At 38.1% G+C, this 23,535-nt stretch overlaps 1 protein-coding gene across 1 annotated transcript; it reads left to right on the top strand.

The window, feature by feature from the left end:
• Positions 1-1,665: 1,665 nt before the first annotated feature.
• LOC128218337 (uncharacterized) lies at positions 1,666-23,535 on the top strand. Its single transcript, XM_052925984.1, has 3 exons — positions 1,666-2,335; positions 3,946-4,027; positions 19,073-23,535. The coding sequence occupies exons 1-3, from the start codon at positions 2,094-2,096 to the stop codon at positions 20,813-20,815; spliced, it is 2,067 nt and encodes a 688-aa protein (XP_052781944.1). The 5' UTR covers positions 1,666-2,093; the 3' UTR covers positions 20,816-23,535.

Below are 23,535 nucleotides of genomic sequence, written 5' to 3'. Positions count from 1 at the left end.
TACTCTGGAGCATGTTAAATGCTTTTCCGGAGCAGGCCTTAGTTATACACGGGGCCTTAATACTCTGGAGCATGTTCAATGCATATTCCGGAGAGAGTCTTAGTAATACTCGGGGTCGAAATACTTTGGAGCATGTTTAATGCATACTCCGGAGCAGGTCTTAGTTATACATCGGGCCTTAATACTCTGGAGCATGTTTAATGCATATTCCGGAGCAGGTCTTAGTAATACTCGGGGCCTAAATACTCAGGAGCATGTTTAATGCATATCCCGGAGAGAGTTTTAGTAATACTCGGGGTCTTATTACTCCGGAGTATGTTCAATGCATATTCCGGAGCAGGTCTTAGTAATAATCGGGTCCTAAATACTCAGGAGCATGTTTAATGCATATCCCGGAGCAGGTCTTAGTTATACTCGGGGTCTTATTACTCCGGAGTATGTTTAATGCATATTCTGGAGCAGGATAAGAAATACTCGGGCGCTAAAGACTCGTGACACATCGAAGCTAATTGTTATTATTTTATGAATATTCACGGCATGTTTTATGCATTTAACTAAATATGTTTAATCGAACCCATAAGCGTTGTATTGCAATCTAAATAGCCAAATACACATGAGCAGGTTAGTTTGCATTCCATTTATCAAGATATATGCAAAAAACAAACTTTATGAGTTCTGCTTGTCCCTTGGAGCCGTTTCATAAAACTGCACTGTTGAAATTATCTCAACGCTCGAAGGCCATCTCACAGATACGTTTGAGTTAAACACACTTATCATGCACGTTAAAGATGCACTCTTACTCCTAAATAAGATGTACCACTTTACAAACAATTGTTTAATTGACCGAAAAGGATGCATAAATCTTTAAAACAATGGTTCTTATGAAGGATAACGTGTTAGGTTTGAAAGAAAGGTGCAGAGAACATGGTATTTCCACCTAATGAGACGATAGTTGATCTCTGTAAATATTTTAGGACTCACCAGTCATTTAATATTTGTGCGTTTTCAGCTACTTAATACACGGTGAAAGTCTTGTTATCAGTAATCAATATTTTCAATAAATGTATTATCTAATTTTGATTTGTTTCTCAGATATGATGTTTGTTATACATGTGTATGTAGTGATTTTAAGTATAAGTGTCACTTTACCCCCGTGCGAATGTGGTGAAATAAAGGAATATTTTTAAAACCTCATCCGGAGCATTGTCGCCTGTAAATGATTTTAAATATTTGCCGTGCGTTTTATTGATTCATAAGTTATCGTTTTATAACACAACCCCAACGATTAAACCTCAGCTTCCACTTGTTTCAATGTCGGGAAACGACTGAAGTGTTTTCCGGAAATCTGACTCTTAAATGGTGTGTAGTTTACAATGTGACGACAGAAAAATATTATTTGTTTTTATTTTGTTTCAGACCTGATTTTTATATTGACAGGGACGTGTTGGTGAATGTTGTTATACTTTTTATTTGGTTATTGGTCCGTTTTAATTTTGGGCGCGATTTCCCCGATTTCCGACCAAATTTCGTCAAGATAAACTCGTTTCAAAATGACGGTGCGGGTGGTCTCAGATATATAGGGTGGGACAAGGACGAGAATCTTAGAATATAATTATCTGGCCTAGGTTGACCAACTCACTCCCCTCAGCATGGTGAGTCGTCTACTTGCGTTTATTGTGATGCATTATGTAAAATATATATGCAAATAAGGAAAACTGATATACTGTTCGTTGTGGAATAAATGGTATAAACGTTCGGCTTAGCTTATAAATAACATTGGAGCAAAAAAAAATAATGTTGTGTAGATACATTGTGTATACCAAATAACGGTCTGGTTAAAATAAAGTTTTGTGCACAAATGGTGTGTTTTTTAGTAACTGCTACATATCAGTAAGACACGCAGTTTAAAAATGCGTACATGTACCTGATAACTATTGGATGTATGAAAGTCGGTGAACCAAACACCACCAGGCATAGACGTTAATATATTGACGACTTGCATTATCCAGACATGGGACATAAAGCTAATTAAGCGAACGTATGTTTTTTTAAAACAAAGATTTTTGCTTTTTTGTTAACCTAAATACACAAGTATGGCTTCATCTAACGCATCAGCGAATTCAAGCACCTCGATTTTGAAAACGACGCCAGCAACTACAGTGACGTCAACAACGTTAACCTCGACGTTATCTGTGGTGAGAACAGATAGATTTGATGAAGACGATCCGTTCATGTTTATCGTTTTGGGAGGGGTGGCAGGTGCTGTTGTGCTGATCATCTTCACCATATTGACGATTTTCTGCGTTCGATCCTTCAGGACGAGAAGATTCAACATGTACGTATTCGAATAAAGCGGAAACCCGTTATGACGAACTCCGATATATAGAATTTCTCGTTATGTCGTTAAAAGTCTTTTACGGTCGCCAATTTCCCCCGTCTTTTTTATATATAAGGCAATTCCGGTTATTTCGAATTGTCATTGCATAATTTCCAAGGAAGTCAAGTCAAATCATTACTGTGTCAAGTTGAAATGATTTTTATAGTGTTTTTTAATACTCAATTGTTTGCACATATCTGATATGTTTTATGCAAAAATAAATTTAAAATACCGAAGCAAAACTATTACTCATGACCTTAAATACCACGTGATAAATTACGTCATAAATGCTACGTCGGAAGGCATTTTGCTTCAAATGAAGACTTACAACAAAGATAATTTTACTATTTATTCACCATTTTCAATGAAACATAGCGCAGTCTACGCCACTTTCTTAGTCCCCCTTCGGTCTTTTACCACAGTTTGATTGAGCGTTTAGTTTCTGAAAACACTTCGACAAACCTTTTCACAAAAAACGCCGCCTGATGGAGCACTATCAAAACATTATTTTGGAAATATTGGAAATAGGTTTATCGAAGTGTATGATAAAACTAATCGCCTTATCACACTCCAGTAATAAAACGAAGGCGGGGCTCTTTTAAACGGCATAGACTGCCCTTTGTTTCATTTAAAATGGTGTAGTAAAAACAAAGTTGTCCATGTTTTAAGTTTTCAATCGATCGAAGCAGATGTAGACTTCCGAGGTAGCATTAATGACGTAATTTATCACGTGGTATACAAACACTGAAACTAAGAACTGCACTTCAACATTTAGCTAAAAGAAACTATGACGTCATATCCTATGCTTACGTCATATTTCTTATGAGACCAATTTTTGATTGTTACGTCGAAATTAAGGTCTAACTTAAGTTCAGGGGCGTAGGTAGACCAGAATTGATGTGCAGGTCCGGTTTGCCATGGGTGGTCGGAGGCATCCACCGCCTTTTCTTTAATTCGGGGTGCGCTTCTCTCAATTTGTGTATACCACGTGATAAATTTCGTCATTATACCTGTTTCTAAAACAATGTTTCGACAGTGCTCCATCAGGCGGCGGTTTGGTGAAAAGGTTTGTCGAAGTGTTTTAAGAAACTAAACTCTCAATCAAACTCAGGTGAAATACAAAAAGCAGGGCTCCGTATGCGGCGAAGACTTCGCTATGTTTCATTTTAAATGGTGAAGAAATAGTAAAGCTATCTTTGGTTTAAGTCTTCATCCAAAACAAAATATTGCATTCCGACGTAGCATTTATCACGTGTTAATCTCGTGGTATTCACACACTGTCTCTATAAGAGTAAAACTGCGGTATCTCGAGTACACAGGGCCCCGACCTCAAACCTCGAGTTATCCGATATTTCGAGTTACTCAATTTAGTCCTTGGAAAAATGATATGTTTGCAAAGTTTAAGTCAAATAGATTGATGATAAATTCATCAAATAATGATGTTTAAAACCTTTTGGGAAAATTATTAAATACTCAGGAAAACAAACAAAATATAATACATATATTTATAGTCAGGTTAATAAAAATTGCACTAGTGTAAAACGAATATTGTTTGTTATTTTCTTCAGGGCGCGGTACAGGGAGAGGCGCCAGCGGTCTACGTCTTCAAGGGAGATTTTGGAGGAGGAGCTTCAAAGGGGTTTAAATGGGGTACGTCGATTTGATAGCTAGGTGAATGTATGCCCCAAAAGGGTTATGCTAAAGTTACAGCGTATGTTTAAATTACATATGCTTTTGCTGCTCCCAGTTTTATAAGTTATAAATGCTAGAACTCGGGCAAAGCCCATTCGGCGACTGCTCCGATAAGAAATGTTGATGTTATAGTAAGGTTATGTATGCCCAAATAGGGGTATGCTAACGTCACAGGTATGTTTTAATTACGCAAGCTTATCCTGCTCTCGGAGGTGGTGTGTAAGTTTATTTATGCTAGAACTCGGGCAAGGTCCATTCGGCGACTGCTCCGATAAGAAATGTTGATGCTATAGTTAGGTATATATATGCCCTAAAAGGGTTGTGTTAAAGTTACAGCGTATGTTTTAATAACATACGCAGTATGCTAATGCTGCTCCCAGTTTTATAAGTTATTTATGCTAGAACTCGGGCAAAGCCCATTCGGCGAGTGCTCCGATAAGAAATGTTGATGCTATAGTTAGGTGTATGTATGCCCAAATAGGGGTATGCTTAAGTTACAGCGAATGTTTTAATTACATATGCGAATGCTGCCCCCGGTGGCTGTGTGTAAACTTATTTATACTAGCCGAGCGCTCGGCCAAGACAGGCTAGGCGAGTGCTCCGATAAGACTGTCAGACATATCTGTTTTTGGAACATAGTGCACAGAATGTATACCTGTTTAGAGCTACCTTGGTTCTTAAACGTGGACCTGTGTATAGCACTGTCAGACGGGAACTAAAATTAAAACTAAAACTAAACCCGATTTAACGTCCCTCCTTGAAAACAATTAGTATTGTTTTAGTGGTGCGGCGGGGAATCGAACCTACGACCCCTGGATTGACAGTCACGTGTGTTACCATGTGACCACGGATCCTCCACATTGCTGCCCCCTTGTTGGTGTTGTACGCTTTATTTGAAAATAAAAGTCAATTTTGTCATGCTTTTGGAATAACGGATATTATGTAAATGTCGTTCTATGTGTCTTTTCAGAAAACGGTATTTGATGTTTAGGGGTATGTTTTTGTTAAAGTTTATGTTACGTGATGGGTAATGCGTATGTAAATGTGATATGGTCATATCATGTTGAGGAGTACATTTGTAATTGTTTCAATCGGGTATGTACGTATAACACGTAGATGTTTATGCGTATATTTGTGTTAAGTCGATATAATACAGAGGATAATTGTTTGTTTCAGTGTAAGACCGTATGTATGTATGTATGTATGTATTTCTTTAGACCTTGCGGTCAAGGATAACCCGTGAAAGTGCAAGCACTTATTTCCAGTTTTTTTTGCTGAAGGGACAGCACGCTGAAGAGGGAGTTTATGGGTACAAGGAAGTCCGGGTGCGATAACCTAGCTCTTTTCGAAGAGACCCCTTGGTTCTTTTACGTGCTCGGTGTAAAGCACCGATACACGGGGTACAACTTTCTTGGGTTAAACCAGTACTGAGTACACCACTTTCCCAGCACTACCCTTTAAATGCTGCTACTTGTACCAATTTTAAACGTCTTTCGGTATGACGCGGCCAGGGATCGAACCCACGACCTCCCGCTCCGTAGGCGGACGCTTAACCACTGGGCCACGGAGACGTAGTATGTTTTACCGAGTGTTCCCCATGTCCCTCACTAAAAATTATAATACCGAATATGTGAAAAATATTGATTTTTTTTAAATATGCACTTTGTACTGTATATGTTAGTATAATATACAGTACAAAGTGCATATTTAAAAAAAAAATATTTTTCAATATAGATGTAAAAGGCATTAGTTTATGCTCCATTGTCCAGTGTAAACGGGTTTGTTTCATGGTGAGATGCACGTGTACATATGTAAAAGGCATTAGTTTATGCTCCATTGTCCAGTGTAAACGGGAATGTTTCATGGTGAGATGTACGTGTACAGATGTAAAATGGGTAGGTTTATGCTCCATTGTCCAGTGTAAACTGGGATGTTTCATGGTGAGATGTACGTGTACAGATGTAAAAGGCATTAGTTTATGCTCCATTGACCAGTGTAAACGGGGATATTTCATGGTGAGATGTACGTGTACATATGTAAAAGGCATTAGTTTATGCTCCATTGTCCAGTGTAAACGGGGATGTTTCATGGTGAGATGTACGTGTACATATGTAAAAGGCATGAGTTTATGCTCCATTGTCCAGTGTAAACGGGGATGTTTCATGGTGAGATGTACGTGTACAGATGTAAAAGGCATGAGTTTATGCTCCATTGTCCAGTGTAAACGGGGATGTTTCATGGTGAGATGTACGTGTACAGATGTAAAAGGCATGAGTTTATGCTCCATTGTCCAGTGTAAACGGGGATATTTCATGGTGAGATGTACGTGTACAGATGTGAAAGGCATAAGTTTATGCTCCATTGTCCAGTGTAAACGGGGATATTTCATGGTGAGATGTACGTGTACAGATGTAAAATGGGATAGTTTATGCTCCATTGTCCAGTGTAAACGGGGATATTTCATGGTGAGATGTACGTGTACAGATGTAAAATGGGATAGTTTATGCTCCATTGTCCAGTGTAAACGGGGATATTTCATGGTGAGATGTACGTGTACAAATGTAAAATGGGATAGTTTATGCTCATTTGTCCAGTGTAAACGGGGATGTTTCATGGTGAGATGTACGTGTACAGATGTAAAAGGCATTAGTTTATGCTCCATTGTCCAGTGTAAACGCGAATATTTCATGGTGAGATGTACGTGTACAGATGTAAAATGGGATAGTTTATGCTCCATTGTCCAGTGTAAACGGGGATATTTCATGGTGAGATGTACGTGTACATATATAAAATGGGATAGTTGATGCTCCATTGTCCAGTGTAAACGGGGATATTTCATGGTGAGATGTACGTGTACAGATGTAAAATGGGATAGTTTATGCTCCATTGTCCAGTGTAAACGGGGATATTTCATGGTGAGATGTACGGGTACATATATAAAATGGGATAGTTTATGCTCCATTGTCCAGTGAAAACGGGGATATTTCATGGTGAGATGTACGTGTACAGATGTGAAATGGGATAGTTTATGCTCCATTGTCCAGTGTAAACGGGGATATTTCATGGTGAGATGTACGTGTACATATGTAAAATGGGATAGTTTATGCTCCATTGTCCAGTGTAAACGGGGATATTTCATGGTGAGATGTACGTGTACAGATATAAAAGGCATTAGTGTATGCTCCATTGTCCAGTGTAAACGGGGATATTTCATGGTGAGATGTACGTGTACAGATGTAAAATGGGATAGTTTATGCTCCATTGTCCAGTGTAAACGGGGATATTTCATGGTGAGATGTACGTGTACAGATGTAAAATGGGATAGTTTATGCTCCATTGTCCAGTGTAAACGGGGATATTTCATGGTGAGATGTACGTGTACAGATGTAAAATGGGATAGTTTATGCTCCATTGTCCAGTGTAAACGGGGATATTTCATGGTGAGATGTACGTGTACAGATGTAAAATGGGATAGTTTATGTTCCATTGTCCAGTGTAAACGGGGATATTTCATGGTGAGATGTACGTGTACAGATGTAAAATGGGATAGTTTATGCTCCATTGTCCAGTGTGAACGGGGATGTTTCATGGTGAGATGTACGTGTACAGATGTAAAAGGCATTAGTTTATGCTCCATTGTCCAGTGTAAACGGGGATATTTCATGGTGAGATGTACGTGTACAGATGTAAAAGGCATTAGTTTATGCTCCATTGTCCAGTGTAAACGGGGATGTTTCATGGTGAGATGTACGTGTACAGATGTAAAAGGCATTAGTTTATGCTCCATTGTCCAGTGTAAACGGGGATATTTCATGGTGAGATGTACGTGTACAGATGTAAAAGGCATTAGTTTATGCTCCATTGTCCAGTGTAAACGGGGATATTTCATGGTGAGATGTACGGGTACAGATGTAAAATGGGATAGTTGATGCTCCATTGTCCAGTGTAAACGGGGATATTTCATGGTGAGATGTACGTGTACAGATGTAAAATGGGATAGTTGATGCTCCATTGTCCAGTGTAAACGGGGATATTTCATGGTGAGATGTACGTGTACAGATGTAAAATGGGATAGTTTATGCTCCATTGTCCAGTGTAAACGGGGATATTTCATGGTGAGATGTACGTGTACAGATGTGAAAGGCATTAGTTTATGCTCCATTGTCCAGTGTAAACGGGGATGTTTCATGGTGAGATGTACGTGTACAGATGTAAAATGGGATAGTTTATGTTCCATTGTCCAGTGTAAACGGGGATGTTTCATGGTGAGATGTACGTGTACAGATGTAAAATGGGATAGTTTATGCTCCATTGTCCAGTGTAAACGGGGATGTTTCATGGTGAGATGTACGTGTACAGATGTAAAATGGGATAGTTTATGTTCCATTGTCCAGTGTAAAAGGGGATGTTTCATGGTGAGATGTACGTGTACAGATGTAAAATGGGATAGTTTATGTTCCATTGTCCAGTGTAAAAGGGGATGTTTCATGGTGAGATGTACGTGTACAGATGTAAAATGGGATAGTTGATGCTCCATTGTCCAGTGTAAACGGGAATGTTTCATGGTGAGATGTACGTGTACAGATGTAAAATGGGATAGTTTATGCTCCATTGTCCAGTGTAAAAGGGGATATTTCATGGTGAGATGTACGTGTACAGATGTAAAATGGGATAGTTTATGCTCCATTGTCCAGTGTAAACGGGGATGTTTCATGGTGAGATGTACGTGTACAGATATAAAATGGGATAGTTGATGCTCCATTGTCCAGTGTAAACAGGGATATTTCATGGTGAGATGTACGGGTACAGATGTGAAATGGGATAGTTTATGCTCCATTGTCCAGTGTAAACAGGGATATTTCATGGTGAGATGTACGTGTACAGATGTAAAATGGGATAGTTTATACTCCATTGTCCAGTGTAAACGGGGATATTTCATGGTGAGATGTACGTGTACAGATGTAAAATGGGATAGTTTATGCTCATTTGTCCAGTGTAAACGGGGATATTTCATGGTGAGATGTACGGGTACAGATGTAAAATGGGATAGTTTATGCTCCATTGTCCAGTGTAAACGGGGATATTTCATGGTGAGATGTACGGGTACAAATGTAAAATGGGATAGTTGATGCTCCATTGTCCAGTGTAAACGGGGATGTTTCATGGTGAGATGTACGTGTACAGATGTAAAATGGGATAGTTTATGCTCCATTGTCCAGTGTAAACGGGGATGTTTCATGGTGAGATGTACGTGTACAGATGTAAAATGGGATAGTTTATGCTCCATTGTCCAGTGAAAATGGGGATGTTTCATGGTGATATGTACGTGTACAGATGTAAAATGGGATAGTTTATACTCCATTGTCCAGTGTAAACGGGGATGTTTCATGGTGATATGTACGTGTACAGATGTAAAATGGGATAGTTTATGCTCCATTGTCCCATAAAATGGGATAGTTTATGCTCCATTGTCCAGTGAAAACGGGCATATTTCATGGTGAGATGTACGTGTACAGATGTAAAATGGGATAGTTTATGCTCCATTGGATAGTTTATGCTCCATTGTCACATAAAATGGGTAGGTTTATGCTCCATTGTCCAGTGAAAACGCGGATATTTCATGGTGAGATGTACGGGTACAGATGTAAACGGGATTAGTTTATGCTCCATTGTCCAGTGTAAACGGGGATATTTCATGGTGAGATGTACGTGTACAGATGTAAAATGGGATAGTTTATGCTCCATTGTCCAGTGTAAACGGGGATATTTCATGGTGAGATGTACGTGTACAGATGTAAAAGGCATTAGTTTATGCTCCATTGTCCAGTGTAAACGGGGATGTTTCATGGTGAGATGTACGTGTACAGATGTAAACAGGATTAGTTTATGCTCCATTGTCCAGTGTAAACGGGGATGTTTCATGGTGAGATGTACGGGTACAGATGTAAAAGGGATTAGTTTATGCTCCATTGTCCAGTGAAAACGGTGATATTTCATGGTGAGATGTACGTGTACATATGTAAAATGGGTAGGTTTATGCTCCATTGTCCAGTGTAAACGCGGATATTTCATGGTGAGATGTACGGGTACAGATGTAAAAGGGATTAGTTTATGCTCCATTGTCCAGTGTAAACGGGGATATTTCATGGTGAGATGTACGTGTACAGATGTAAAATGGGATAGTTTATGCTCCATTGTCCAGTGTAAACGGGGATGTTTCATGGTGAGATGTACGTGTACAGATATAAAATGGGATAGTTGATGCTCCATTGTCCAGTGTAAACGGGGATATTTCATGGTGAGATGTACGTGTACAGATATAAAATGGGATAGTTGATGCTCCATTGTCCAGTGTAAACGGGGATGTTTCATGGTGAGATGTACGTGTACAGATGTTAAAGGCATTAGTTTATGCTCCATTGACCAATGTAAACGGGGATGTTTCATGGTGAGATGAACGTGTACAGATGTAAACGGGATTAGTTTATGCTCCATTGTCCAGTGTAAACGGGGATGTTTCATGGTGAGATGTACGTGTAAAGATGTAAAAGGGATTAGTTTATGCTCCATTGTCGAGTGTAAACGGGGATATTTCATGGTGAGATGTACGTGTACATATGTAAAAGGCATTAGTTTATGCTCCATTGTCCAGTGTAAACGGTTTTTTCATGGTGAGATGTACGTGTACATATGTTAAAGGCATTAGTTTATGCTCCATTGTCCAGTGTAAACGCGGATATTTCATGGTGAGATGTACGTGTACAGATGTGAAAGGCATTAGTTTATGCTCCATTGTCCAGTGTAAACGGGGATGTTTCATGGTGAGATGTACGTGTACAGATGTAAAAGGCATTAGTTTATGCTCCATTGTCCAGTGTAAACGGGGATGTTTCATGGTGAGATGTACGTGTACAGATGTAAACAGGATTAGTTTATGCTCCATTGTCCAGTGTAAACGCGGATATTTCATGGTGAGATGTACGGGTACATATGTAAAAGGGATTAGTTTATGCTCCATTGTCCAGTGTAAACGGGGATATTTCATGGTGAGATGTACGTGTACAGATATAAAATGGGATAGTTGATGCTCCATTGTCCAGTGTAAACGGGGATATTTCATGGTGAGATGTACGTGTACAAATGTAAAATGGGATAGTTGATGCTCCATTGTCCAGTGTAAACGGGGATGTTTCATGGTGAGATGTACGTGTACAGATGTAAAATGGGATAGTTTATGCTCCATTGTCCAGTGTAAACGGGAATGTTTCATGGTGAGATGTACGTGTACAGATGTAAAAGGCATTAGTTTATACTCCATTGTCCAGTGTAAACGGGGATGTTTCATGGTGAGATGTACGTGTACAGATGTAAAATGGGATAGTTTATGCTCCATTTTCTAGTGAAAATGGGGATATTTCATGGTGAGATGTACGTGTACAGATGTGAAAGGCATTAGTTTATGCTCCATTGTCCAGTGTAAACGGGGATATTTCATGGTGAGATGTACGTGTACAGATGTAAAAGGCATGAGTATGCTCCATTGTCCAGTGTAAACGGGGATATTTCATGGTGAGATGTACGTGTACAGATGTAAAATGGGATAGTTTATGCTCCATTGTCCAGTGTAAACGGGGATATTTCATGGTGAGATGTACGTGTACATATGTAAAAGTGATTTTTCAGCTGATATGTACATGTTGTTGTGTAAAAGGGGATATTTATGCTGAATTGTACACAGATTGGTTTAAGAGGGGGGTATGTTTCGGTGTACGTGTACCGATGTAAAAGGGATTTTTCAGCTGATATGTACATGTCATGGTGTAAAAGGGGATAATTTATGCTGAGTTGTACACAGATTGGTGTAATCTGGGGGATTGTATATTGAGATGTACGTGTACATATAAAAAGGGATATTTTATGCTGAGATATACGTTTACTGGTGCTTAAGGGTATAGTTTGTGTTCTGAAACAAGCGAACTGTTGTAAAAGTGATTATTTTGTACTGAGATGTACGTGTTCTGTCAAAAACGGTAGAGTTTATGTTTTGGTGTACGTGTTCCGTTACAAAGGGGATATTTATGTTGGTGTCTACTGGTTGGGAAGGCTTGTACATGTATAAAAGGGGACATTTGATATTAAGGTGTACGGGTACTGGTGTTTAAGGAGATGGTTTTTGTTAATGTAAACGTGTTCTGGTATTATATCGCCGGGTCCTGTGGCAGGGGTTGGAAAGTCTGTGGTTTAGAAGGTTCCCAGATGGCGTTTATTGGTATTAAAGGTTTTGATGTTGAAGTGTACGTGTATTGGAGTTAAAGGGAATATATTATGTTGAAGTGTATATGTTTTAGTGTGAAAGGGGTATTTTATGTTGAATTGTACACGTAATGGTGTAAAATTGGTTGCTGTATGAGTATATGTTTACGTGTATTGGTGTTAAAGTTTTATGTTAAACTGTGCATGTATTTGTGTAAAAGAAGATATGCGATGTTGAAGTGTGCATATATTGATGTTTAACGGGTTCTTTATGTTGAGTGGTCTGTGTATTTTAAATTGAATTGTACAAGTATTGGTGTGAAAAGGGGTATTTTCTGTTGACGTGTATATGTATTGGTGTGAAAAGGGGATGTTTTATGTTGAATTGTACATGTTCTGGTGTGAAAAGGGGTATTTTCTGTTGAAGTGTATATGTATTAGTGTGAATATGGGATGTTTTATGTTGAATTGTACATGTTTTGGTGTGAAAAGGGGTATTTTCTGTTGAAGTGTATATGTATTAGTGTGAATATGGGATGTTTTATGTTGAATTGTACATGTTTTGGTGTGAAAAGGGGTATTCTATGTTGAAGTGTACATGTTTTGGTGTGAAAAGGGGTATTTTATGTTGAAGTGTACATGTATTGGTGTGAAAAGGGGGTATTTTTATGTTGAAGTGTACATGTTTTGGTGTGAAAATGGGAATACTATGTTGAAGTGTACATGTATTTTGATGTTTTATGTTAAAGTGTACATGTATTGGTATGCAAAAGTATGTTTTATGTTAAAGTGTACATGTATATGTGTGAAAAGGGGTATTCTATGTTGAACTGTACATGTATTGGTGTGAAAAGGGTGGTTTGTGTTGAAGTGTACATGTATTGGTGTGAAAAGGGGTATTTTATGTTGAAGTGTACATGTATTGGTGTGAAAGGGGGTATTTTATGTTTAAGTGTACATGTATTGGTGTTTAAATGGGGTATTCTATGTTGAAGTGTACATGTTTTGCTGTAAAAGGGGTATTTTATATTGACTTGTTCGTGTGAAAAGGGGTATTCTATGTTGACACCGATGAAATCCCTGGCGGTTTAAGGCGGTATCGAGATACAGTAAATGTCAGTATCTCTTTCAATTCAAGGTCGTTTGTTTAAGTTCCTTTTATTTCTATAAATGCATTTTATAACACTTGACATTGATTGCAAAGGAAATGTTTACAAACAATTTAATGTCCTTGAATGATTGAAGAATGAGAGATTAGCCGCATCAGTAAGCTTGCACTTGAAAATTACAAAAGAAATGGAAACAAAATCGGACTGAATGCATGTTCAGTCATTGACACACAGTACCGTTCTAATGTCATGGTAGATCTCGTACTACAAAAAGAAATAATGTAGCGCACAAGAGGGCAAAACAAAATCCAACAATGAAGCAGCTTAAAGACTATGACTCCATAGACAGAAATGCATCTTATAAGTATCATTATTAAGGAGTGGGCACTCCGATGGGATTTTGAAAAACTGCGAAGTTGTCCTCGGGAGCACGGACATAATTTGAAGAAAATCCATCAAAGTATATTTCTTGGGCGGCCGTTTCATCGGGTCTGTCAGAATATTGCTTGTCGGAAACCACCCGTCTAAGATGCATAGTGAAACTGGCAACGCAACAGTATCAAAGCTCATATTCTATTTCTTGGTTGGCGGTCTTATCGAGCCGTTCGAAATCTAACTTGTCGGGAATCTACCATCTAAGATGCATACTGACGGGTGTAACACTGGCAACACCCCAACCAGTATCGAAGCTCTAAGTCTATTTCTTGGGTGGCGGTCTCATAGACTTTCAAAATCTAACTTGTCAGGAATCACCCGTCTAAGATGCATACTGACGGGTGTAACACTGGCAACACCCCAACCAGTATCGAAGCTCTAAGTCTATTTCTTGGGTGGCGGTCTCATAGACTTTCAAAATCTAACTTGTCAGGAATCACCCGTCTAAGATGCATACTGACGGGTGTAACACTGGCAACAACACAACCAGTATCGAAGCACTAAGTCTATTTCTTGGGTGGCGGTCTCATAGACTTTCAAAGTAGACTTTCTCATAGACTTTTTAACGGTTTTTAGTTTTACTTATGCAATGGAACGACCCTACCAGTATTAAACGGGGTAGTTAGTTTTACTTATGCAATGGTAGGACCCTACAAGTATAAAACGGTATTTAGTTTTACTTATGCAATGGTACGACCCTACTAGTATAAAACGGTATTTAGTTTTACTCATGCACCCTCAACAGTATAAACGATACTTAGTTTAACTAATGCAATGATACGCCTTTTGCCAGTATTAGACGATATTTAGTTTAACTTATGCAATGATACGCCCATTGCCAGTATTAGACGATAGTGAGTTTAACTAATGCAATGATACGCCTTTTGCCAGTATTAGACGATATTTAGTTTAACTTATGCAATGATACGCCCTCTACCAGTATTAGCCGATAGTGAGTCTTACTTATGCAATGGTACGCCCTCTATCAGTATTAGCCGATAGTGAGTCTTACTTATTCAATAGTACGCCCTCTACCAGTATTAGACGATAGTGAGTCTTACTTATTCAATAGTACGCCCTCTACCAGTATTAGACGATAGTGAGTCTTACTTATTGAATAGTACGCGCTCTACCAGTATTAAACTGTATATTTAGTTTTACTTATGCAATGGTACGCCCTTTATCAATATTTTGACGGTATTTAGTTTAACTTATGTAATGGTACGCCCCCTACCAGTTTTATACGAAATTTAGTTTTACTTATGAAATGTTCGCCCTCTACCAGTATTAGACGATAGTGAATTTAAATTATGCAATGGTACGCCCCCTACCAGTATTAGACGATGTTGAGTTTAACTTATGCAATGGTAAGCCCCCCCACCCCCTCTTACGTATTAAACGAAATTGAGTTATACTTATGCAGTGATAAGCCCCAAACTAGCATTAAAATATATTGGGTTTTATAGGGCCATTTCACCAAGGATTGTTTTGGTCCCGAGAGTACCGGATCCCTTTTTAGTCGAACGGCCCTATTTTTGCAAAATAAGTCGGGAACCTGCTTGCACTAACGTGCACTAACCTATACATTCGGTGTTAGATCTGGCGCGATCGCATTAGTCCCCCGAGGGTCGGGTACCTGAACAGTGATCGGCAACTGTTTTTAAACAAGTTGGAAAACAGTAGTCGATCAAAACCCGTCGGCCCGTGGTCGCCTTGGTCGTCCGAGGGTCCTCTGAAGGTCCTCTTGTCTCGCCCGCCCTCTGAAGCCCTCTGGAGCCTTCTGGAGCTTTCGTTTAGCCTCTGTCGCTTTCTTCCGAGGGTCGTGCGAAGTGTCGTCGGATTGTAAGCATTCAACCATCACCAGATCCTCGGACGACCAGCCCGGAAGGTCCGTGAATCGTCCATCGCCGTGGTTCATTGGACTCAATCGGCTTAAATATTGGCGACGATTGGAGGCGATTCAGGACGACGATCTGGCCGATTAAAAAAATAAATCATTGGGGATAATCTGGTACAGATCGGGCCGATTGGAAAAAAAACAATCCTTGGTGAAATGGGGGTATAATTACCTATGCAGTTGTACGCCTCTTACAGTGGTTCCAATGGACTATTACATAAAAACTTACTCATATTGTGTTATTTAATCCCTATATGCATATGGAGCGACGTTTTCTCTATGGAAAAACATTAAAAACTATATAGCATATGGCCATACGAAATTTTATCTATTTTCAACGACAGGTTTCAAACTAAAAACCTATCTAACCGGCAAAACAACACCAATAGCAACAACAACGTTACATTTCCGTATTCCTTCTTAGACAATCCCTGACCTTGATATATGATTGTACCAACGAAAAACATAAAGAAAGCCAGGTATGTGAAGTTGGCTTGTACATTGTACATCGTAGTTCAACTTGCAGTTCGCCAATTACAACTACTAGCTTGTAATTCAAATATTACGAATGCTGGTGCAGTTAGGGTGAACTACAAGCTGAATACCGATATACAAGCTTATAATTGGCGAACTACAAGTTAAATTACGATGTACAATGTACAAGCCAACTTCACATACCTAAGAAAGCCTTATATTTTTTACACCTTTGCTATTAAGTCAATAATAGAAAGGATCCCTGTGTATATATATTCAAATCTTATAAAAAAATATTTCTTGACTCAAATTCTTTTATTTTTAATATTCAGCTCTAGAACATTACATTTCTTTGCTTTATTTGGGTTACGGTTAAACATTTTATTCTGAAGGGTTGAAAATCTACCCGCCATAGAATCAATTTTGCTCGGCCTAATGACATATATTTACGCTGTCTCCGGAAATGAAATAACATATTTACAAAAAATCTCCAGTACACAATTTAATATAGAAAGTGAAACTGAAATTTTCAGAAAAATTATGATACAACGTTATACATGTATATGATTATCATTTTTACTGGCAATCCTATTAATCAAAGCAAAGTCTGAACTCAATTACCATGCTCAGTGCAATGTCGCATAATTTCAAGTGTGATCCTGTTAGTGTAACCTTTTACAACCGAAAGTACTCCTGTTCTCTTTAAGCGGTTTTGAACTTTAGTACTAAGGCGATCTAGGGTTTTGTAAGTGAAGCTACTACATGGCAAATTGCTTTAAGTGACTGCTCTCAGTCGTGCAGCTTATACGCGAGTACACGGCTGAATCCACATGATTTTGACGAAAGATAAAAATATAAAGAGAGCAAAAGTTACAGTATGCATATTTGACTATATGCTCCTTAAACTGCCAGTACATAATAAAGCATCTCAGAACGGTTAGAATGCACTAGATTGCATCATTGTTTTCAAAATTTTCAGAGGGGGCATGCCCCCGGACACCCTCCCCCCACCACAATTATCAATCCACATGAATAGAGGTTAGCTACGCCCCTGGCACTAATTCAAGAGGTCTTTATTTTATATAATAACTATTAATACTTAACAAACTGGAAGTTGAAATGTTCTTCTTTAAAGGCGGTATTCAGGTGTTTGTTTCATGAGTAATCTGGATTCACGAACTCAAAGTTTGCATTTTTCGGTACGCAGATTCGTAAAATAGTTTCATATTTTTACGCCATTCGGAACACTTCGGCCATTTCCCATCGCATAAAGAAACAACATTGGACGTATGCCGGTACATCGGAAGAAGTAGTTCGTAAACTTTTATAAACATCAGTTTAAGTAACTGTAGTGTTATAACGTGTATTTTGTATGTTGAAGTTTTAATTGATTGCCAGTGAAGTGAATTAGTGCATGAATAATAAAAATTACCAAGAGTGAAGTCATTAAATTTAACTGGTAAATTAAAATTACTTCGCGATACACTTGCAGCGTAATTAGATGTAAAGATTTCTGACATTGTTAACCGTCCATGTTCAACCGAAGTTGTTTTCGATGGAAAATGGCTGAGGAGTTCCGATTGATTTTACGCAGGATTAGGATATAAAGTATTGGGTATTCGGAAGTCAAAAAGGGATGTAGGCGTGGTTTGTTATAGATTTTAGTCTCGGGGTCTCGAGTAGTTCAACTTTGCATTGAAATATTACATACTAATTGTTCGAATGAATTTTACATTCAATATAACGAATATATATATTCAGCTATACTGACAAATGACCGGAAGAAAGAGCAAATGCGAAGGCCCGGTGTCCGTCGGCCGTGCGTCTGTAAACATTTGCTTGTGAACGCGATACAGTAAACCTTGTTTTCTCAAATAAAAAAAACTACGCTCGGGTTGGGATTATAAGTATCTTCCATGGTCGAGAGCGTAAGATAGTTTTATTCCGACCCTAGCGTAGGGTGTTTTGCGGAAACGAGGTTTACCGAGTTTCCGCAAAACACCCTGCGCGAGGGCCGAGATGAACCTATCTTATACGAGCGGCTATGGTAGATGCTTTTTCTCTCACCTCAATTAAACAAAATTAAGTAAAAATGTATTTTTGGCTGGAACTCATTTTTGCTTAGTGAAAATAATTGCGTATGGATATGCGATAGCACGTGGTTGTCATGGATATACGCGCAGTGATCCAGTTGATGTTAATAGTCAAATCGGTCTTTTTAAATAATTCTAAGGAGAATGAAGCATTATTTCTGGAATGGTGCCTGAAAACTGTTTTATGGTGACATTTGAAGCGAGAAATAATTAATTAGCGTTCTAAATATTACCATAAGACAAGATTTCATTGATGCTACTGACGACAGTCTTTTACAAGGGAGGTAATTATAATGTGGTAAAAGGAGTTCCATACGGGCATTTTATCTTCGCCCGTGGGCAAGATAAGAATATCTAGCATGGTTAAATTATTGGATCTACTTATCTGAGGTGGGAGAAGAACCTATCTAACAGTCCCGGCTATGGATTTTACTTATAGTGTCCATTGTTTTCAATATAACTTTTAATTGCAATAAGAAAACTACAGGGATAAGACCAGTGGCCAAAATCTAACAAAAAACCATTTAACGGCCTAGGGTGGGACCTAACTTACACTTAACCAACGATGTATACGTTTTGTCATTAGGGGTCATCTTATTTTGGAAGTCAGATGAAATTATCTCGAGTTTGTAATGAAACACAGGCTAGACCAAATCAAACGACTAACATGTTCAGAACTTCAACATTTTAACTAGCTATACTGTACGCTATGCATTAATTTATTAATTTATTTATTTTTCAGGTACATAACAATATGTACAACGATGACCATATACTTCCGGTTCAATCGCACCAGATGAGCCCCTCACCTCAAACTACTTTCGGTGACCGGAAAATCAGTCATCAACATGGCGGACCTTCTGCTTCCGGTGTAGTAGAACTAAGGGAACATACTCAAAATCCAGTAACCATAACCGTGTCTGAGGCGCATCTGACGTCAGCTTCAAATGACAAAGGCCAGCTACATATCAATGAAAAGAAAACTTCGAATGCTGGAAGTAAATCAAGCGCCTGTTATGACCCTTCTTGGATAGGTCCTGATATTAAAGAGGTTTCAAAAACTGAAACTAATATCGGAGAGATTGATACGGCAGGAAAGGGGCTTTTAACGCCAAATAAGGGTCCCATGAAGCCGCCAGTTAGCCCAAAGAAGCCTAAAGTACCTCTTAGCAGTAAAAGCTTTTGTAGTTCGAAAATTGACCAGCTTCGTACCCATAATCCCCGTTCCACTAGCATTCGCTCCAGTAAGAGCTTCAACACTCCGCAAGACAGACGCATTGTAAGAAGAAAAACTGACAACGATTTCTTAGACGAGTATGAGAATTGTGAAGGTTTAAACCCTGCCAGAGGTAACCTGTTCAGTAGTGCTCCAAGGCTAAATATCAGAGATAACAGGCCATTGTCCCCACCGATACCGATAAACAGAAGTCCGAAACAAAGTACAGTTGCAAAGCCTCTAGTATCAGCAAGCTCGGAATCCTCTCTGAAACCACATCTTTTGAACCGACCCCTTCCAAATCCCCACCCTGCTATACTTCAAAGAAAACCTTTGACTCCAAAGGCGGAAAGACAGAAACAAGACAACCCGGACATTAATATGAAAACGAAGGATGAAACTAAGTATAAGAACCTGAAAGATGCTAATGTTCCCGAGATGCATTTATTTCCAACAGATTTCAATCATCCCAAGTATATAAACTTAACACTTGACGGAAAAAATGACCTTACTGTTGGAGAATTTAATTTCGATTTAGGAGCGGTTGGAAAAGACAATGTGAAATCAGAAAGCAATGAGGATGGGAATGATGATTACTTGGAACCAGATGTAAATTTGCATCAGACAAAAGTGGACGAAGAAAAACAACAAAGTTATGAAAACCAGGAGACTATGAACAGATTAAAGAAAACTTTTGAGTTTACATCAAAGACCATGAAATCAGAAAAAAAGCCAAAATTGAAAAAGAAACGATCGAATAGTTGCACACCTCATCCGAACAGCAGTCGCTTCATAATAGTTTCTGATTCAGACGACGATCAAATCTTTAAGCGTTCAACTGACGATGTTTATTTACCAATGGATGGTACTGATGGGACTAAGGGTCTTGAAGAAGACGATATGTACGTTCCAATGGACGGACAAACCAGGGGAGCGGGAGAAGAGGATGGAGACGACTATTTGCCAATGGGCGGTAATGAAGGGGCAACAGGAGGCGATAATTTAGAAGAAGAAACTCTATATGTGCCAATGAATTTGGATGAAAACCTTGGTGTTGATAATGACTATGTTTCTCCGGACAGTCAAGACTTAATGGAAGAAACACTTTATGTGCCAATGAATGTAAATGATGAATTAGATAATGATTACGTACCTCCAGATGAAAGTCATTTGAAACGGGAGTTATCCCCGCCAGCACCATGCGAGAATGGAAACTACGCAAATTTTACGGAAGGTTGCGGATACCAAAATGTTTTCAGTGGCACATGAGGGCTAAAAACTGTTCACGAAAATGGAAATAGACTTGGAAAGTGTTTGGTTTGGGTTGTTTTTATAGAACATCTTAAGTCATTTCTTAACTTAAGTCAAATTCCTAAAATTGTTATAGTCAAATAAAAGAGTATACGTGTATTTTGGATCAAATTAATGAAAATAAAGTAGGTTAGATATGTTAAGCGATTATATGATATGATAAGAGAGATACTTAACTGAAGGAAATGACTTAAGTTTGGAAAAGACTTAAGACTTTCTATGAATACCGGCCAGCTGCTCTTCATAGTTCAGGGATACATCGGTCCAAGGATACCCTTTTTGTTTTGTTTATCAAATTATTGGAATGTTATGCATACCTAGGGTTTAGCCAGGTTTTAAAAAAGTCATGGTGCTACTTAAAAGGGACAGGGTGTTGATGGAGAAGAAGGCACATCGATCGGGCAGTGAATAATTAAAGCATTATGATTTTCATAGAAAAAAATATAAATTTTGCCTTTTGTAGTAACATTAGGTTTCATCTCCTAACTATGTAAAGTATATTTGAATCCATTATCACATTACAAGTTTTAATCAGAACAATATAATTATTTGGTTATCTTAAGCATTAGATAATTCTTTGAACGCAGGAGGGCGCACATTCTGGTCTCCATGAGGACAGAAGGGTGCTTCCAAAAATAGAACAGGGTACAGCACCCTCTCCTGACCCTCTAGCTAAAAGCCCATTACCTTATGTTATATCTTATCTGAATAAATATGTCAAGGTCATTTGTCAAGATCATTTGTCAAGGTCATTTGTCAATTGTCAAGGTCATTTGTCAAGGTCTTTAGTCAAGGTCATTTGTCAATTGTCAAGTTAATTTGTCAAGGTAATTTTAGCCATTCATTTTTGTTCGCATTGCTGGCTACAATCCACTTGATCTAAACAAAGCGAGAACGTTAAAGAAGCCTGCATCTCAGACACAATAGAAGAAAGTATACATTTTTAAGATGGTTTTAAAAGATATTAAGTGTATGTTGCAAATAATACATCTGGATAAGGTGGTCCCATTAATGGTTTTGGACATATTTTGTCTAAAACGCGGATAAATGACTGATAGATTTTTCGGACAAAATTTGATTATAAAATTGTATATTTTTCACGAAGTTTTAATCGTTTTGAAACTTGCGATGTCATAATTATGGTTACTACTGATGACGTCATAATCATTCAATCATTTTTGAATATTTAACCTCCGTTCAAATTTATATTTAACAACGGAGAAGATTATGGACATTTACTCCAATGCAGTTAAATGATCTTTTCACGATCCAAGGCGATTCACAAGGCAGTCTGGCAGTGTAAAATGTCCGATTTTGAGCCCGCCTGATTGATTAGATGTGTTGATTTCATATTCAGTTTTAGGTTTTCATAGGCAAAAAATAATTAACACAATCATGTTTTACTGGAAAATGCAGTTTTGTTGTTGTTGTTGCTGTTTTGTTTGTTGTTTTTCTGGGGGTGGGAGATGGGCGAAAACTATAAACCATAATTATTGATAAGAAAATGTGCCGGTTACAATGAATATGTAAATTAAAGGGACTGGACACCAGACAGATAGTAAAAAAATCGATAAACTCATTGTTTCCTCACGACAAGCCTAGAATTGCCAATGCAAGCTAGTAGGACGCCGAAGATACATGTACATACGTTTGCATGATTAAAATAAACGCAACAATAATGTTGCTATCTCATCTGAAATCACCCATTTAAAATTCGCGCATAATGGTTTCCCAGTTTAAATCATATATGTTTTGTAGTACAGATATATATATATATCTTTCGACGCAACTTTTTAAATTACTTTGAATTTTCGTGATGGACAACCCTAGGAAATTTCGATTTGGAAAACTGCCCAAGATGCATGTGTCGTAAGCGATGTGATACATCAATAAGTAAGATTTAATGCGTTGTACACCATGAAGTCAATTTTATGTAAGTTTTTGACGATTCCCTATTTTTCTTGCAATTGTATCATCTGGTGTCTAGTCCCTTTAAGTGGTATTATGGTAATTCAATTAACATTCCGAAAATTGGTTTCCCAGCAGTGGCAGTGTGTGTATACCACGTGATAAATTGCGTCATAAATGCTACGTCGGAAGGCAATATTTTGATTTGAAAAAAATACTTTAAACAAAGATAACTTCACTATTTCTTCACCATTTTAAATGAAACATAGTGCAGTCTACGCCGCTTACGGAGCCTCACATTCGGTCTTTAACCAGAATTTGATTGTGAGTTTAGTTTCTTAAAACACTTCGACAAACCTTTTCACAATACGGCCGTCTGACGGAGCACTGTCAAAACAATACTTTGCAAACATGTTTGTCGAAGTGCTTGATGAAACTAATGACCTCATCAAATTTCGGAAAAAACAAAACAAATGCGGGGCTCTTTAAGCGGCAAAAAGTGCACTTTGTTTCATTTAAAATGGTGTTGTAAATGAAAAGTTATCTATGTTTAAGTCTTTATTTAAAGCAAATTTTTGCCGTCCGACGTAACATATATGACGTAATTTATCACGTGGTATACACACACTGAGTTGTGTCATTACAATGTATTCCCAAATATCTGTACATGTATATACAAATTTGTTGTTTGTTTTGTTTCAATTGTATACCTCGCATTTTCACATAAAGAACACACTTTTATTATATTAAAACATATCTATTTATTTTTA

Source organism: Mya arenaria, chromosome 14 (genome assembly GCF_026914265.1).
Source record: "Mya arenaria isolate MELC-2E11 chromosome 14, ASM2691426v1".
In the NCBI taxonomy this organism is placed as follows: Eukaryota; Metazoa; Mollusca; class Bivalvia; order Myida; family Myidae; genus Mya; species Mya arenaria.
Note: the sequence above shows the minus strand (reverse complement) of the source record. Positions and strands in the feature narration are given on the sequence as shown.